Source organism: Sceloporus occidentalis, unplaced genomic scaffold (genome assembly GCF_023333645.1).
Source record: "Sceloporus occidentalis isolate IW3139 unplaced genomic scaffold, rSceOcc1.0.p SCAF_1, whole genome shotgun sequence".
Taxonomy (NCBI): domain Eukaryota; kingdom Metazoa; phylum Chordata; class Lepidosauria; order Squamata; family Phrynosomatidae; genus Sceloporus; species Sceloporus occidentalis.
In genome coordinates this window covers 10,499,951-10,519,375 of record NW_028316981.1, presented here as the reverse complement: position 1 = coordinate 10,519,375, position 19,425 = coordinate 10,499,951, and the positions used below count along the sequence as shown (strand labels likewise).

At 47.0% G+C, this 19,425-nt stretch overlaps 1 protein-coding gene and 1 long non-coding RNA gene across 2 annotated transcripts in view; one reads left to right on the top strand and one right to left on the bottom strand.

Moving 5' to 3' along the window:
- The first annotated feature begins 6,963 nt into the window (after positions 1–6,963).
- Positions 6,964–8,104, top strand: LOC149320695 (uncharacterized). The gene is made up of 3 exons (XR_016279470.1): positions 6,964–7,071; positions 7,693–7,777; positions 7,913–8,104. It is a non-coding gene; the product is annotated as an uncharacterized LOC149320695 (long non-coding RNA).
- A 5,304-nt stretch (positions 8,105–13,408) lies between these two features.
- The window catches only part of LOC149320693 (uncharacterized), a 46,423-nt gene continuing 40,406 nt past the window's right edge, over positions 13,409–19,425 (bottom strand). The window contains exons 12-13 of the mRNA XM_089500163.1: positions 18,777–18,902; positions 13,409–17,542 (exon numbers count right to left, since the gene is read on the bottom strand). Of these exons, the coding sequence (XP_089356289.1) occupies positions 16,419–17,542; positions 18,777–18,902 (1,250 nt within the window). The 3' untranslated portion in view covers positions 13,409–16,418. The remainder of the gene's footprint in view (positions 17,543–18,776; positions 18,903–19,425) is intronic.

Genomic DNA, 19,425 nt, shown 5'->3' with positions numbered 1-19,425 from the left:
CCACCAATTCCATCATCCACTGCCTTTCCCCAGGGGCCCATCTGCACCTTTCCATTCTGCCTGCCACCAATCCCGTCATCCACTGCCTTCTCCTAGGCCCCCTATCTGCCCCCATTATTTGGCCTGCCACCAATCCCATCATCCACTGCCTTCTCCTATGCCCCTATCTGCTCCCATTATTACACCTGCCACCAATCCCATCATCCACTGCCTTTCCCCAGGGGCCCATCTGCACCTCCCCTTCTGCCTGCCACTGATCCCATCATCCACTGCCTTCTCCTAGGCCCCCTATCTGCCCCCCTAATTCGACCTGCAACCCTCCCAGAGAAAGCCCTTGGACAAGTCACACTCTCTCAGCCTCATAGGATGGAAATGGTGAACCCCATGTGAACAATCCTCCCACAGCTAGCATGTGCATATATATGATTGCTCATAGCGATCATATATATGCACACACTGCAGGCGAAAACAGGAAACTGGAAGGGGCTTCTCCCCTTTCCCCTCTCCCCCTCCCCCGGAAGCAAAAAGGTCAGGATGCCACCAAAACCTCCAAGGTGCATGCGCAAATATGTTGTTGCGAAATGTGAAAGACAAAAGGAAGGCGCGAGTGTAGTAAATAGTTCCGCAATGCGTGATTTCGCATCACGGAAATCGCAACTTTCACGCAACATCGCGCTATTGTAGCGCTAACATAACGTTACGGGTGAATGACAGAAAAGCAAGCAATATGGTAAGACATCGCACAAATAGTCATTTCGCAACGTTCTTTACACTTCCTTAGCGCAATTGCAGGGTCCAAAACTTGAGTCTGATAAACTTCCTAGCTTCTCCCAGTTTCCTCATCAGTAACCTTTGCCACCTTCACCAGACTCTGATGTTCTTCACTCACCTGTATCCCACTTTTCATCTGAGAAATGTGGGAGAGGTATAGAAATGCAATTGTGCATTTTGGCAGTGGCATGGTGATGTGGAAGAAGATGCAGATACATGGGGGGGAGCATGTTGTTCTTTCATGGAGAAAACCCAAAAGAAATGGGTCTGGAACTTCCCTTCTGATAGAACCTAGTCAAACTGAAGAGGGTCAGGAACAGCCAGCAATGAAAAGCCTATTCAGCTTTTCCCGCATGTCCCATAATAATGAAGGGATGTTGTGTTCCCTCTGCAAATATCTCTTCCAAAAGAACAAGGAGCCTCTCTCTGATCATCCCTGGATGCTGCTCACCCGGTTCCCCTGCTCCTGGATTCAGGATGGTGCCCTTCAAGGACCTTCCAAGGAAACGCCAGAGACATTTACCAGAAAGAGCAATTCAGAGGCCAAAGAACTGCAGCTGGCAAAAGAAAGGCACAAAAAACACCCTGAACTTCTAAAGAGGCTGACCATGGCTGTGTTGCGATGGTTCCGTCTCCTTGCGGACTGGCTCAAGGCTGGATTGAGGGAATGAGACTCTTTTCAGCTCTTCCTGGTTTAGATCTCACTCTCTTGCTTTGAAAGATCAATAATAACAGTCACTGGCCTCTCTGCCTGACATAATAACTTCAGTAGAAAATAATTATAAAATAGGATTATATGCAATAGCTGAAAAAATACGCAGAGTGAGACATTTTTTCTTCATAGAATCTTGAGTTGGAAGAGACCCCAAGGGCCCTGATCCAACCCCCTTCTTCTGCCATGCAGGAACTCTCAATCAAAGCATGCCATTGACAAATGGCCATCCAGCCTCTGTTTATAGACCTCTAAGGAAGGAGACTTCATACACTCTGAGGAAGGAGTGTGTTCCTCTGTTGAACAGCCCTTACTCTCAGGAAGTTCCTCCTAAAGGAAGAGAAACTCAGGCGTGTTACAGACCGCCCAAAGGGGCGGCCTGTATCCGGCCCTTTCCCCGCCAGATCGGGGCCTCAGCTGCCACAACAGCAGCCTCTGAGGCCCCGATCCGCCACTTTCCAGGCCATGGGGAAGCGGCAAAAGGTTGCTTCCCTGTGGTCTGGAAAGGGGTGTCCTTGGGGCTTCATGCCCCAAGGACACCCGATGGTGCTGGGGACGCTGAGAAAGGGGCCGCTTGGCCTCTTTCTTATGTCAAAATGGCGGCGCCCATGTGAACAGGGCACTGCCATTTTGTACCTACTCCCTACGTACTAGGGTTGCGGGCGTCTAAAAGAGATGAGGTTCACCATAAGTTGTGAAGACACACAAGAGCAGCAAAAAAAAGTTTGCAATTATTTCACAGCACATAAGAAAAGGAACCAGCATGCTGTAGTGGTTTGAAAGTTGGTTTAGGACGCGCTGCTATGAAACCCATTGGGTGACTTTGGGCAAGTCACACTCTCTCAGCCACGGGGAGGGCAATGGCAAACTCTCTCAGCAAATTTTGCCCAGTGTGATTTGTGAATTGAAGACCAGGGTTTGAATTGCCGCTTGGCCATGGAAACCCATTGAGTGGTCATAGGCAAGTCACATTCTCTCAGCCACAGAAGGAGATACTGGCAAAATTACGTCTAAATAAATTGTGGCAACAGGCTTCCCTTAGGGTTGCCATAAGCCCGAAACAACTTGAAGGCACAGAACAACACCAAGAGCACCTCACCACTCTACAGATCAGGATGCAGCCACCATCACATGGGGAGGGAGCCTGGGGGCAGCGGTGGCAGCAGAGGGAGGTGACAGAGCCAGCAGGGCCCAGAACGCAGCCTGACAAACGTTACCTGCTCCGCTGAGGGAAGAGGGAGCAAAGAGGGAGGGGAGGGAGCAAACTTACAATCCCAGAAGACAGTGGGGCCGGAGGAAAGTTTCCTCCATCGCCACAGAGCAAAGGCTGGTGCCCACAGTGAGGGTGCCGCCTTCCATGGGCTTGGCGGAGACCTGGGTTTGATTCCCTGCTCTGCCATGAAACCCACTGGGTGACTTTGGGCAAGTCACACTCTCTCAGCCTCAGGTGAAGGCAATGGCAAACTTCTTCCAAAGAAATCTGACCAAGAAACCTCCCATGGATAGGGTCACCTTAGGGTTGCCAAAAGTCCAGAAGGACTTGAAGGCACGCAACAACAAAAAACATGGATGTGTGTGTGTGTAAAATGCTGGCTCCCACTGTGTTATGCCCAAGATTGTAAGGGCAACCTGTTTATCCTGAGAGCGTGTAATGAGAATCCTCCTCTCCGTGAACTTATTCACAGTAGGGCTGACACAGACATTGAGACACCAAATTTGGTTTTAAACACCATGCATGTAACATTTATTGAATCACAAAGTAATACAACCATTGATTATCAAGAGCTCTTTCACTCACACATTCATACAATACTCACACACACTTTCCTTCCGCCGAACATTGATCAGTTGTTCTCGAAGGCTGGGGATGACACCGTTGCCGCGGATGGTGCCAACAAAATGGAGATGAAAGTCCAGGGTCTTTATACTTTTTCTTCTCTCGGGCTCTTGGCTGCTGAAGTCTTGCAATATTGCAGCCCATTACTCAACTTCCTCTTTTGGGAGGACAGACAGGTTGTTCAGATCAGTCCGTGTTCAAAGCAACTCGTTCTGTTCAAAGTTCTCCATTGTCCTGTCAGTTCCTCATCATGGCAACTCAGGAGATAAGGTTCTTCCCGGTCATGGTTCGTCACACCTGGACGGCACCCCGCTTCAGCTTCCAAGTTTTCAGACTTTCCTCGCCTCGGTTGCCAAATACCTTCGTCACATCAATGCTCTGCGCGGAACCATCTTGTTTGGTCCTTTAGCTATGTTTAAAGCACAATTCCTTGGTTCTTCGGTTCTTCAGCTCTGGGTTTAAGTCAGAACTCACTCATTTGTCTTACACTGCATGCTTCAATTCACACATGAGGAGGCAGCTGCAGCAGCACCAGACCTCCCCAAGGTACACTGTCACCAGCTCCAGAGCCCCCAGAGCAAGACAAGGAGGAAAGGGCTGAGGGAAGCCCTCCTTCAGACGGTGCCCCTGAGCCAGGCACTCTCTGGCCCCAACTGGGCTGCCTGGCCCACTTCTCTGAGATGGAGGGGAAGCAGGCAGTGGTCTTTACCTTCCTGTCCCCTGTCTCCCCAATGAGCCCCAGCAGCCCAATCCAGCCCGGTGCCCTTCTTTCTCCCCTGCTGCTTCTTCTGCTTCCCTCCCTTTGCTTCACTTTCGGGTGTAGCTGCAGAGGAAGGGTCTCCGTGGAAATGGAGGACGTTTTGCAATTCCTCCGAGACCCCTCAGAGAGAAGGTTAAAATGTAGGACTTGTCCTAGGAAAAGGAGGATGTTTGGTTTCCCTGGCCTTGGGAGGGGAACAATTGCTTTTCCTCCTCCTCCTCCTGGCCCTTTCCTGCCAGCTGCCAGGACCCCGGGGGGGGGGGGGCTAAGACTCTTAGGCGACCCCTGGGAAAGGGTCCTTCGACCCCCAAAGGGGTCACGACCCACAGGTTGGGAACCGCTGCTCTAGAGACTATACTTCTATTGATGCAGCCTAAAATAGCATTGGCCTTTTTAGCTGCTGCATCACACTGTTGATTCATGTTCAACTTGTGGTCTATAGGACTCCTAGATCCCTTTCACACATAGTTTCATTCAGCCAGGTGTCACCCATCCTATATCTCTGCATTTCATTTTTCCACCCTAAGTGCAGTACCTTACATTTCTCTGTGTTGAATTTCATTTTGTTAGCTTTGGCCCAGCTTTCTGGTCTATTCAGGTCATTTTGAATGTTGATCCTGTCCTCTGGAGTATTAGCTATTCCTCCTAATTTGGTGTCATCTGCAAATTTGATAAGTATGCTCCCAATTCTGTCCTCCAAGTCATTGATAAAGATGTTGAATAGCACTGGGCCCAGGACAGAGCCCCGTGGGACCTCACTGGTCACTTCCCTCCAGGATGAAAAGGAGCCATTGTTGAGCACCCTTTGGCTTTGGCCGTCAGACAATTATGTAACAGTTACGTTGTCTAGCCCACATTTTACAAGGTTGTTTGCAAGAATGTCATGGGGAACTTTGTCAAAGGCCTTACTGAAATCAAGATATACTATGTCCACTGCATTCCCTTCATCTACCAATCTGGTCATTTTATCAAAAAAGAGATTAGGTTTGTCTGGCATGACTTCTTATAATGAATATTGCAAACACAATTGCATTTCATCTATATGTTTATATACTGATATTTAATATATTTGTATATTAAATATATATTTATACATTTAAAGTTCTATGTTTAAAATCTACATATTTAACAAATTAAATATCGTGTTTGATCCCCACAAATTCTTTGCATCCAGGGAGGAGCCAACACAGGATTTAAGGTCCAGACTCTTTGGCCTGGGATGCTCAGTATTACTTCAACATTTGGATGTTTGGATGCAATTGAAAAGCTTTGAATTTTAAAAAATCAAAATAGATGTGAATGTAGTATAGGAGCTTCCCTACAAAGAAGGTGACCTTCTATTCCATTCTAAACATCTAACTGAAGATCCCAGTCTCTTCTTTGAGGAGAAAAAGGCCAGATCGTGATCCCAGGGGTTACACCAAAGATCAGCCCTCCATGCAGGGTCCCTGCGTTTGATAGAAACTTCATATTGAAGGGGATATCAAAAGACTGGGAACCTGGAGGGTGCCCCAAGGCAGAGGACGATGCTTGGCCACAAAAGGAGACCCAGAAGAAGATTTGGGAGAGAGGGATTATAGGACTAGAGGAGAAGAATTGGAAGAAAAGAAATAAAGGGATAAAAAGATAAGAGTATGGAAAATACAAGAGAGAATACTGGAAGGTATGAAGCAGACCAAAAACCATTGGGAGGAAAATAAATCAATAAATAAATAAGGAAGAGAAGAAGGTAAGAGAAAGTCATTAAAAAGGTAAGAGAAAGTCAAAAAGAAGGTGAAGAGTTAGTAGAATGGAGATTGTCATGAAAGTAAAAGAAATGGTAGATAAAAAGAAAGCAAAGGAGATAAGAAAAATAAAATAGAAAAAAATGAAAGTACAGAAGAAAGAGGGAAAAAAGAGGAGAAGAGAGGTATTATGATTTATGGAAGTGAGAAAAGGGTCCAAAACGAAAGAGGAAGGAAGGTGAAACAAGACAAGAGAAAGAGAGAAAGAATGTGTAGAACAGTAGTTAAGAAGTACGAAAATGGCAGATTAAAAGAAAGAGTCAGAGACCATGGGGCAGAGCAGAGGGGATCATGGGGGCCAGCCCTTGGGTGCCCAGGGAGGTGCCCAGGAGGAAGGCCTGGCTCTTCAGCCCCAAATTAATAAAATGGTGTTGGATTCTGAGCAGAGCCAGTCATCTGCATCAAGCAATTCTGTGCAAGAAAGCAAAGAAATGGATGGGGAGGGGGCAGAAAAGGTAGCGATGGACCCTGTGGACGATGTGACCTACAACCATTCTCTGCTCCCTTGGCTTCTTCTTGGGGTTTGCTTTTCAGAGCCACCTTCTCTGGCTCCTGCAAAAATGTTTTGGGACTCACTCAGAGAGAGATGTCCAGAAATAGGTGTTTTCTTGGGGTGCAGGGTTGCGTACAATGGGCCAACCCCCTTCAGTGGGGGCAATGTCCCTGGTACCAGCCTAGCTGAGGTGTCCCTTGAAGGCCCTTGTTGGTGGGCTGTTATTCCAGGGCTGGGCCTCCAGTTTAAGAGAAGCACCAGCCAGCCAGGGCAACGGCTGAGGATTCTGGGAGGAGGTTGAAAGGGGACAAGATTGGGAACAAATCTTTATCTCTCCCCCCCCCCCCAATGTGATTCAGCAAACAACATTCCTAGTCAGCCTGCTTCCCCTTTGCCTGGTGCAGCCACTTCCCAGAGACAGCTTGGTCTTGTATGTTGCCCAACCTCTGCCTGGTTGAATCACCTCGCCCAGCAGCCCTGCAGGGAGACAGGTTGTCTGCTCTGGAGGATGATGGGTTGGGAATGCAGCCTCCATCCTGGCACCCTGAGGCAGCGTACAGGGTGGCCTTTGGGTGACCAAGGAGGGACCAAGGAGGGACACCCGGCTCTCAAGCCCTATATTAAGGCCCACTTTTGGCGCCAAGGGCATTGTCAACTTGGTCCAGCTGCCAGGATGGAGTTCAGCCTTGCTGAAATGATGGCAGAGCCCTTTGGGTGAGTCTCTTCTTCTTTCTTCTCGTCTTTCTGCTCAGCATCTGCCCCTCTTCCAAGAATGAATCTGTTGGGGGTGGGTTTGTGGGTGGGTGGTGGCAGGAGGGCATTGACCCACCTGAGGAAGGTTTGATTCCCTCTCCCATGACATTGGCCTTCATGCCATTAATTTCATGCCCCTGTCCCTTCCTCCTATGGGTTTGCAGTGCTTGGACCTTGGACTTAGAGCCCCCCCCAGTCCTCCCTGCAGCCTCTGGACCAGTTCCCTCTTCTTCCAGGATTGGGGAGCCTTGGCCTGAGCAGAGCCCCCATTTGGGGGAGGGAAAGGGTCTCTGTCCATCAACCTGCCTGAGGTCTGAAAGAGAAGGCCTCTTCTGGGAAGAGAGGCAAGTACTGGCAGGGGATAGGAGAGAGCAGGGCCTCCTCTGCCTTGGCACCCTCCTTGGGCTACTTTCTTCCCAAGACAGGCCCCTGTGCCACCCCACTGGTCACTTCCCTCCAGGATGAAGAGGAGCCATGCCTGAGCCCCTGGAGATCCCCGGCCTGAGAAGTGTTCCCACTTGGGAGAGGGAACCCCTCTTTCACGTTCTCCCACTCTCTCCTTCTTTCCTTTCTCTCTTCTAGGGGGATGATGGGGATGCCCCTCTTGACCCCGAGCCTGCTGGCAATGGGTGTCTTTCCTTCCCTGAGAGACAACCTATACCCCAGGGTGAGTCTCCCCACCCCACTCCCCCCTGGAGCCTCCCTTGGGCCCTCCCTGAGGGCTCCTGGGGCTGGGAGGATCCGGATCCCTCTGGCCCCCTCTGCCTCCCACTGCTCCTCTTTTCTTATCCTCTTTCCGCAGCATCATTTTGCTTCTGAATCAAGCCACCTGGATCTGGCCAACAGCCCCATTCGTGTGACACTGATCAGCGTCTTCTCTGAGAGGGATGGGATCGCGCAACTCACCTTCGGAAGCAAAGCGTCCAGACCCTGAATCTTTTCGTCTCCCCCTTCCCCTCTTTCCCAGTCCCCCAGAGCCTCCCCTCCCAGCTTTCCCCCCCAGGAGAATAAAAGCACCTCTCTTGGAAGGCACACTGGGCTCTGAGTCTCTTTTGGGGATGGGGGAGGGGGTCAGGGAGAGGTAGAAGGTGTCAGGAATGATGGGAGTTGTTGCTCTTCACCTCTGGCTCGAACTCACCACCTTGTTACGCACCGGCGCTGACCAGTTTTGGCCAGTGGTTAAAGCTTTGCTCTAAAGCAGCAGAGTTACAGAGAATAGGCTGAAGACCCTGACAAACTCTCCAAGCCTTCTCACTCTTGCTTCCACAGAAGTCTTCCCACTTCTTCAGGATCCTGCTGGCTCTTGTATCTTCACTCAAGACACCAGACAACTCAGTAGTCTTATATAAAAGATCTACTTTATTCTACTATATACAGCTCCAAAACTATCCAATACAACTCCTCCACTACTACCCACACAATACATTGGGATTCATAGCCATTATTTAAGGCGGGATACATACCGCCATTTAGTACGTATAGAATACGTACTAGGGTTAGGAAGGGGCGGTGCTTCCGCACCCCCCAACCCTAGTATGTATCCTATACGTACAAGATGGCGGCGCCCCTTCCACATGGGCACCGCCATCTTGACGTATTGGACGCTGAGCGTCCGTACGTGTCACAGGCGTTGTGACGTAGCGAGTGCGCCCCTGGCGCCTCGCTACGTCGCAAACGCGACTCAAGAAGAAGCTCCATTTTGGAGCTTCTTTTTTGCTCCGCGCGGAAGTCGCGCCGTATGGAGGCTCCGGCTCCCCCGCGGACTAACCGGTGGCGGCGGTAGACCGCCGCAAAGCGGCGATTTGTATCCCGCCATAGTCATTGCAAAATACCACCCACTGTTGTCTGTTTCCACCCAGTGGGCGTGTACAACCACTCTCATTGGTTCTCTTGGTTCAACCCACAATTGATGATTTCATCATTTCACCTTGTCCACTTAACAATTCTCAGGTGCTTTCAATTATCCACTTTGCATTTCTGTCCTTGGCATTTAGGACTTGCTAATTACATTACCTTTTACACCTGTGTGGCTCCTAATTGCTTCTGCTGAGTCACCCTGACTCTCACATACATGTTTTATTTCTTTCACTGTATATCCCATGTTGCATTTTCCTTAACAGAAGGGGGAGGGAGCTTCTCTCTGCAGACAGAGAAGCCCATGGGGGAGGGGTCTCTGGGCCTAGCTCTTGCCCAATGTGATGTCCTGCCAGGACTGATTGACTTCCCCCTGCATTTTCTTTCGTGTTGGTTCAGGCCATAGATTATTTTAGTGTAGAAAAGTTCATTGTATTAGTTTGTGGGAGGAGCTGTAGGTTTCCCCTGCATTATTTCCAGGTTTGGTTTGCCCTTTCACAGCATGCTCTGCTGTAGCTAGAGGTTTTAATTGGGGAGCAGTCTTTGCTGAGAGCAAGCAGGCCCAGACAGCCGGAAAGGGCATTTCTTACACCTCAGCCAAATTAGTTACCAACTCAGCCAAATTAGTTACCAACTCAGCCAAATTAGTTACCATCAGCAAGCAAATAAAGGAGTTCAGGAGCTGAAAGACCCTGCACCAGCTCCATTGAGTGAGGAGAGCAAACCATCAGACCCAGAAAGATGACAACCTGAAGATTGCTGCAACTGTAAAGTACCTTTTGTTTAGAGCTGGGGAGGAGAAAACTCTTTATTTTGTCTTTTAATTTCTCCCCCTTTTTAAACTTTACATTCAGCTTCAGAGCCTTTTTTGGGTAGAAGAGTTTGATCTCACCAGGGTACCGGCGTTGCACACCCAAACCTGCCACCACCTTTAGTTGGGTGTGTCTTCACACCCAACTTTGCCAACCTCCTACCCTCTTTGCCCCCCCCCCCCCCAGCATCCCTCCCTCCTGCCTTCTGCAGGGACCTTTCCTGGGCTTGAAGGAGAGGCATCCCGATTCCCAGGGCAAAGGAGGCCAGCCTTTGGTCAATGGGTCTCTCACCCTCCTCGACCCATTCCTTGGACCCAGATCCCTTGCAGAGCCCCATGATGGGAAGGGGCCTTTCCTGAAGGAAGATGGAGCCTTAGCAGAGTGAAGAAGGGCTTCATCCCAGGTTTCCAAAGGAGAAACTGAGGCCTGGGAGGAGCAGCTCCTGGGGATGGCCTTCAGCATTATACATTAACTGCCATCCAGACTTCCTCACAGCTTCCCATTGAAACAGAAGAGAGAATCATAGGATCATAGAAGTACAATGGCACCTGGATCCACAAAACAGTGACCCCACTATCCAGCCAACCCAGACACACAAAAGACATGATGCACGATGCAGTTTTTGGTTGGCAGGATAAAGGGATCCCTGTTTTGTGGATTTTGGATGTTATTGTATTTTGCTATGTGGCCAACCCAACACCGCTGAATATGTTCCACAGAGAGAAGATAAAGCAGTTTCTTGTATGGAAATTCAAAGGGAAGTCTCAGCGAAAGGAACCATTTCCCAAAACGAGCTGAAAAGAGCAGATTTTTCCTTATTATTATTATTATTATTATTATTATTACTATTATTAACCATTATTTATTTACACAGCGCTGTACATACAATCTTTTTAATTGGATGGTTCCCTGCCCTCAGGCTTACAATCTAAAAAGACACGACACAAAAGGAGAAGGGAGTGGTGGTGGGGAAGGGGATGAGGTCCAGCAGTTCCTCTCTACCTCCAAGGCCTGGACCAAGGCAGATGGACTGGAGGGAGGGCTTGGCTTCTTGGAGCTAGCCTGTCTTTCTCTCCTTGAAGATGGAGGATGAAGGGACGGCTTGTCTTCTTCAAGGCAGGCCTGGTGGAGGCACTCTTTCTACAGCAGGGGTCGGCAACCTACGGTCCACGGGCCGGATCCGGCCCGCTGAGGCCTTTCTGCCAGCCCCCGTGCAATCCTGCTGCCGATTGCCGCCGTTTCCGCGCCGCTCCGGGCGCCATTTTATTTTTCAAAATGGCGGCTGAAGTCTTGTGCGACCTTTCGCCGCCATTTTGAAAAACAAAATGGCAGCAGAGGAGGAAGAGGAGGGCCGCGCGGCCTGGGGTGGAGGAGGCCCTCCCCTGCCTCCCCGCCGGGCTCTGCGCGGCCCTCCCCGCCTCCCCGTGGGGCTCTGCGGGGCTCCACGCGGCCATCCCCGCCTCCCCTCGGGGCTCCGCGGGGCCCCACGCTGCCCACCTCCTCCTCTGTCTCCTCCGTCCTGCCCCAAGGCCGCGCGGCGCATGGAGGAGGGGGAGGAGAAGAAAGAAGAGGAGGAGGAGGAAGAGGAGGAAGGAAGAGCAGGAGGAGGCAGCAGCAGGAGAAAGAGGAGGAAGAGGAGATGGGGGCAGCAGGAAGAGGAAGAGGAGAGAGGAAGAGCAGGAGGTGGAAGAGGAGAGAGGAAGAGCAGGAGGTGGAAGAGGAGAAGGTGGTGAGTGGCCAGAGGCCACATGGGTTTTTTTTTTGTTTTATTTTGCATTCTTTTTAATTGCTAACAAGTCTCCCTGCTTTGACAATGATAGTATGATGATGATGATGACGACGATGATATAAGCCAGCTTGAGAGGCATGGAGGCACTGTTTCTGAAGCCAAGAGAGTGTGACCTTGCAAAGTGTGTTTTGTGTGCTTTTAATGCTAACAAGTCTCCCTTGCTTTGACAATGATAGTGTGGTGGTGATGATGATGAGTCAGCTTGAGAAGCATGCAACTACTGTTTCAGAAGCTGAGAGAGTGTGACCTTGCAAAGTGTGTTTTGTGTGCTTTTAATGCTAACAAGTCTCCCTTGCTTTGACAATGATAGTGTGGTGGTGATGATGATGATGACAATGATAATGATATGAGTCAGCTTGAGGCATGCACGCACTGTTTCTGAAGCCAAGAGAGTGTGACTTTCCAAAGTGCCTTTTCTGTGTGTTTTTGGTTCTTTAACGGTGATATTGATATCAGAAAGCCTCTGAGACAAGGCCAATGTAAATTGCTGTGATTTTTACAAACCCATGTGCAGTGAAGAAAAACCAAAGTCCCTTGACCAAGTACACATTTCTGAGAAGTACACTTGGTCCAAGAACGGTGAAACCACCTAGACATGTTCAATATGCATAGCCATGTTAAACCATGCTAAGTGTTAAACCCAAGGGGTTTGGTTATGGAATAAGCCTCTGAAATATGCAAGAGGCCATGTTAAGTAAAGCCATGTGAAATGCACAACTGTGCTGTTGTGTGTGTTTTGGAATGCAGGTTGGGGGTGTTTGTCCAGAAAGGGACCGAGGAGGAGAGGGCGGGCACACGCCTCCTCCTCCTTGCAGAGCTTCGGTGGAGGCTCCGCCCTGGAGGGTGGAATCTCCGCCCCCAGCATGCAGCCCCGCCTCGGAGGGTGGAAGCTCCACCCCCCGGCTTCGGCCCCCCCGACTTGTCTGAGGGACACCAACCCGGCCCCCGGCTCCAAAAGGTTGCCTACCCCTGTTCTACAGCCTTCTACCTATCCTAGCATTATTGTACTTTCTAATGCAGTGGTTCCCAATCTTCCTAATGCTACAACCCTTTAATACAGTTCCTCATGTTGTGGTGACTGAAACCCATGAAATTATTTTCGTCGCTACTTCATAACTGTAATTAAATAGGTGTTTTCCAGTGGTCTTAGGTGACCCCCATGAAAGGGTCATTCGACCCCCAAAGGGGTCCCGACCCACAGGTTGGGAACCACAGTTCTAATGAGTCCTGCCTTCTCATGATGTGGCCAAAGTATGACAGTCTCAGTTTCATCATCTTGGCTTCCAGGGATATTTCTGGCATGTGTATCCTTAATTTTGAATATAAAGTTTGCTGAAACATTTTCTTGTGGTGTAGAAACATATCCTTATATGTTACTTCTACCTCTGGTACCAAATTTTCTGTTAAAGAAGAAATGCCCGGGAACACATCTACTTTATGATCTGAGTTATACCTGCCTAATTTTTTCAGGTATTTTCTTTGGTGCTAGGTGTGCTCTGAGATCTAGACTTCTTTTAATTAAAATACCATTACTTATCCTATACTACTTTTCAGGATTGGCTAGTTTAAACCAGCTTGATTTAAACCGTAACTTTTAAAAAATAGTCCCCCCCCCAAATTGATTATTCTCTTTTTTTAAAGTGTGGCTATTATTATTATTTTCCAACCCTCTTACCGAAACATCAACACGTTGTAATTTCAATATTTTTTCAGTTTATTAGTAGTTATTCATTGTGAGACTAGTGTCAGTTGCTTCTTTTTAATCACTTTATTTTGGAGTGCAAGAAATGCCATTCAGAAACAAATCCTTCAATTAACTTAAGTTCCACAAAAACTTGTTTTAAAAGAGCACTTTTTAAAAGGACAATGATTATTTAAGCTAGCTTAACTGCATTTTGCTACTTACTTTTCTGATATATTGATGTAAACATAAGGAAAAAAATGAACCAAAAAACAAAAACACTCCAGTTTCTTTATTTAAAACCTCTCCCCGCCCCCTCAACCCTCCTATTTTTTATTCCTTTTAGCACACTGACAAGGGACAGAGTCTGACGTATTGTCATGGGTTAGGTTTAAATATGTGAACTGTGGCTTAAACATATCACTACATATCACTGCCACAAAAACAGGCCTTCTTCCTAACACAGTGAAGGTACTTGAGCTGCACCCCAGCTGTTGCTCTTATTGGAGTTAGGGATGCAGGGAGATCAAAATATTTTTTTAAATGGAAAGTTGCCCCTTGCATTCAGCATTTATGTCATCTGGAACCTTTCTGTGGAAAGTTCTTAAGTAACTTCAGTGAAGAGAATTCTGATTTTCCACCATAATCTTCTTCGTATTTGAAGCCTTTATCAAAATCTCCTTTAGTGGATTTTTGAAAAAGAGAATGTACTGAGAAATGAAAGTATAAAAGCAAGTGTGTAGTGGAGTCTCCTTCCTTAGAGGTCTTTAAACAGAGGCTGGATGGCCATCTGTCGGGGATAATATAATAATAATAATAATTTATTTCTAACCCGCTTTTCCAATAGATCAAAGTGGGTGACAAGCAGAGTGCAATATACAATTGCAACAACAACAGCATCAGTAAAAAACAGTTAAAAGCAGAATTTAAAACAATTATACACAACGTTAAAATACAGGATAAAAACGTACAAACTAGCTGAATCAGCTTACATGTGCAGTGTGTTAGGGGGGAGTACAGGTAATTACACTGTCTGGGGGAAGACTTGTTTGAAAAGGAAGGTTTTTAACTCCTTCCTAAATTGGTCAAGGGAGGTGGCTGAGCGGAGCTCGCCGGGAAGAGAGTTCCAGAGCTGTGGGGCCAAGATGGAAAATGCTCTCTGTGCTGTTACAGTATATTTTGTGTCTGGAACTCTCAACAGTTGCTTCCCGGATTACCTGAGAGCGCGGGGCGGATTGTATGGGGAGAGGCGGTCCTCCAAGTACCCTGGGCCCAAGTCATTTAGGGCTTTATAGGGAACCAACACCTTGTATTGTGCCCAGAAGCGAATAGGCAGCCAGTGTAGATCTTTCAAGACAGGTGTTATATGGCTGGTCCTGGAAGATCCAGTGACCAGTCTAGCTGCCATGTTCTGAACCAATTGAAGCTTCCGAGTTTGGTACAAGGGTTGCCCCATGTAGAGCGCATTACAGAAATCCAACTGAGAGGTCACCAGAGCATGTACCACTGTTTCAAGGTCCCCCCGGCCCAGGTAGGGTCACAGCTGGCGTATCAACCGAAGCTGATAACAGGTGCTCCTGACCGTCGCATCCACCTGAGGTGTAAGGTGGAGTGACGAGTCTAGAAGCGCCCCCAGACTGCGAACAGAGTCCTTCAAGGGGAGCGTGACCCCATTCAGGACAGGTGGACAAATATCCATCCCCGGACCCGGGGAACCTATCATAAGCACTTCCGTTTTCTCTGGTTTCAAACTGAGTCTGTTTTCCCTCATCCAGCCCATTACAGTTGGCCCTTCTTATACGTTGATTTTTTTATACACGGATTCAAGTATACACGGTTTGAAAATGTTCCAAAAAAGTATAAATTTCAAATATCAAATCTTGATTTTCCCTTTTTATATAAGGGACACCATTTTGCTATGTCATTATATTTAATGGGACTTGAGCATACACGGATTTTGTTATCCACGGGGGATCTTGGAACCAAACCCCAGCGTATAACAAGGGTTCACTGTACTGACTCCAGACAGGCATTTAGAGGAGAGATGCTATCCTTGGTCACTGCTTCAGTCGGAGACACAGAGAAACATATTTGGGTGTCATCAGCGTACTGATAACACCGCGCCCCGTGTCTCCGGATGATCTCGCCCAGCGGTTTCATGTAAATGTTAAATAGCATGGGGGACAGAATCACTCCTTGAGGGACACCAGATGTAAGGGCCTCTTATCGGAGCACACGTCCCCTAGCTGCACCATCTGGAACCTGCCCGAGAGGTAGGAACGGAACCACTGGAGCGCAGTGCCCCCGATACCCAACTCTCCCAGGCGTTCCAGAAGGATACCATGGTCAATGGTATCGAAAGCCGCTGAGATGTCCAAGAGCACTAACAGGGATACGCTACCCTTTTCCATGCTCAGACGGTGATCATCGACCAGGGCGACCAGGGCAGTCTCAACTCCATAGCCCGCCCGGAAGCCGGTTTGAAATGGGTCTAGAAAATCAGTATCATCCAAGACCGATTGAAGCTGGATGGCGACCGCCCTCTCGATCACCTTCCCCAAGAAAGGTAGCAGCGAAACAGGCCGATAATTATTGTGCATCAGGGGGTCAAGAGAGGACTTTTTTAACAGCGGTTTTACTATGGCCAATTTTAAGCTGGATGGAAATCGCCCTTCCCTGAATGATGCATTAATTATGCGGCGTAACATACTAGTTACAGCTGCCGCCCCCCGAGACGCTAACCACGAGGGACAGGGATCGAGAGAACATGTTGTCTTCCTAACGCTTCGAAGGATCTTGTCCACATCCTCGGTATTCACAGACTCAAAGTGATCCAGTACAACTAAGTCCACGGAAGCTCTGGAGACCTCTACTCTGGTTCCTGAAGAAATGCTGGCATCAAGATCAGTCCTTATCCGAGAGGTTTTATCCGCGAAGAAGTTGTTAAACTCGTCGCAGCAGGCCTTGGATGGTGCCAAAATAGAGTTCAGGGAGGAGGGCAACTGAGTAAGCTCCCTTACTACCCTGAACAGCTCTGCTGGACGCGACTCCACGGAAGTGATACGCGCAGAAAAGAACGATGCTTTGATTGTGATTTCCTGCATGGCAGTGGGTTGGACTGGATGGCCCTTGTGGTCTCTTCCAGCTCTATGATTCTATGAAAGTTTGCTTCTCAAGGTGAGCATTTATAGTGCTCCTCCTTCATATGAATTTTTTGATGTCTTATAAGGTAACGACTCTCAATGAAGCTCTTTCCACACTCCAAACATTTATACGGTTTCTCCCCTGTATGTATTTTAAGATGGGAAGCCAGGTATGTACAGTCCCTGAAGCTCTTTCCACACTCGGAACATTTATAAGGCTTCTCTCCAGTGTGGATTCTTTGATGTGAAATGAGAGATCCATGCTGAGAAAAACTCTTCCCGCACTCTGAGCACTGATACGGTTTTTCTCCTGTGTGAATCCTCCGATGTAAAGCTAGGGATCCAGTGTAAGGAAATGTCATTCCACACTCTGAGCATTTATAAGGCTTCTCTCCTGTGTGACTTCTCTGATGCGACGTAAGGGTGCCATTGTCAAAAAAACCCTTTCCACACTCTAAACACTTATATGGCTTTTCTCCGGTGTGCTTCTTTTCATGCAAAATCAGGCTTTTGCTATGGAGAAAACTTTTCCCACACTCAGAGCATTTATGCTGTTTTCCCACTGTGTGAATGATTTGATGTCCCACGAGGGTTCTGTTGCAGCTGAAGCTCTTTCCACATTTCATACATTTGTATGGTGTCTCTCCAGTATGAGTTGTTTGATGCAAAGAAAGGGAATCACTCTGTCGGAAGCTTTTCCCACACTCCAAGCATTTATACGGCTTCTCCCCTGTGTGGGTTCTTTGATGCAACGTTAGGGTGTAATGCCGGCTGAAACTCTTGCCACAGTCCAAACATTTATACAGTTTCTCCCCTGTGTGTACTGTCTGATGTAAATTAAACGTTGTCTTCCTAATGAAGTTCATGCCACATTCCAAGCATTTATAAGGTTTTTCTCCAGTGTGAATTCTTTGATGCAGAGTAAGGGTGTCACGCCGCTTGAAGCCCCTTCCACAATCCAAACATTTATACGGCGTTTCCCCTGTGTGTGTTCTCTGATGGGAAGCAAAATGGGACCTGAAAGAAAAGCTCTTTCCACAGTCTGAACACTGATATGGTTTCTCCCCGGAGTGAATTCTCGGATGAGAAGGAAAATTTCCATTCCAGTTGAAATTTGGTTGTGCGCTTCCCAGAGGTGGAAAGCTAGATGCTCCTGTGGAAAAAGGGGAGATAAGAAGGATTTGAAACCTAACATAGTAAGAGAATCTTAGATTCTCTCATTCATATATATATAATTTTATTGACAGAATCATACTTAACATATGTATACACATTTATCTGATATCCACAAATCTGAACAATTCCATTGTCTATATATAATTATTTTCAACAATAATAAAACATCTTTCTCAATCTTCTCACTGCATACTTCATGTTCTATTAACTTCATTTCATCTCTTCCTTTAGTCTTCTCTTTCCTATACAGTGGACCCTTGTTATACTCTGGGGTTTGGTTCCAAGATCCCCCATGTATAACAAAATCAGTGTGTGCTCAAGTCCCATTAAATATAATGACATAGCAAAATGGTGTCCCTTATAAAAAATGGAAAATCAAGGTTTGGTATTTGAAATTTATACTTTTTTTGAACATTTTCAAACCGTGTATGTTTGAATCTGTGTATAAAAAATCCGTGTATAAGAAGGGCCAACTGTATCTTTTTTATATTCCACACCTTTGTCTTTCATCCTCTCTCCCTTCCTCGTCTCATCTTCTTCATCACTTGCTGTCACGTACTAACATATCTCAGCATCCACACCAACGTTGTTCTTGCCGAATCTGTCTATTTCCCTCTTTTCCTCCTGTAAGTATCTTAATGTTGTTTATGTTATTAAGACTCTGTTGCTCCTCCAATTTTGGATTTTAGAGTATTTCAGATTTTGAAACTCTGGATAAAGGAGTCTCAATCTGTAATTTAATTTGGTTTAAATGTCGATTTTTGTATGTTTTTAATTTTAATCTTTATAATAATTGTAGTAGTAACTTTTCAAATATGGGCACAGCTGTGGAGTGCAGCCTCTAATGCATTCCAATGCACCCTTGTCCCAACCCCTGGCAGTTGTCCACCCATGGATTCGACCTTGATTCTGCCACACAGGCTGCATCGCACTGTGGAAATAATCCAGTTTGATACCAATTTTATGATTCAATGCTAAGGAATCCTGGGAATTGTAGTTTTGTAAGCTATTTATCCTTCTCTGTCAAGACAGCTCCGGTGGCACAACAAACTCCAGTTCCCAGAATTCCATAGCATTGAACCATGGCAGTTAAAGTAGTGTCAAATTGGATTATTTCTACAGTGTGGAAATATATATATCTACAGTCAGCTGGAGTGGTTGGCCAACCACAATTCTCTCAACCCTGCCATCATCACAGTTCCTCTGATCACCTGTGTCTGTTGAAAATGAAGTCTTATCCTCTTGGTATCTTTCTGGAATGACCTCCTGCTCTTTGTCTGACACAGGGATCATCTGCTGATGCTGTTCCACCTTGGACTCTTTCACAAGACCAACACCTTTGGGAGAGAGTCAGTGAGAAGCTTGAAAAGTTAGTTCTACCTCAAAAAGGGAAAGAAAATCCCTTCTGTCTTCTATTGAGACAGGAAATAATGCCTGGTATTCAGATTTTCTACTTGAGATACAAAGCTCTGTGTCAGATCATAGGCCCATTCAGTCCTACACAGGCTAGACTGAAAGGCAGCAGCCATTCACAATATCAGGTAGGGAGTCCTTTCCACAACTATGATTGCCTTTAACCAGATACACTAAAGTCGCAATTCAAGATATTAATCCAGGCTGTGTTTCCCTTATCCAAAATGTTTGGGACCCAAAGGATTTTGGATTTCAGATTATCTCAGATTTGGGAATAACAAGAGGGAACTGAGACCCAAGGGATAAACATGAAAATCATTTATGTTTCATATACACCTTATTAACATAGCCTGAAGATAATTATATATATATATATTTAATAATTTTGTGCATGAAACAAAGTTTGTGTACACTGAACCATCAGAAAGAAAAGGTATCACTATCTCA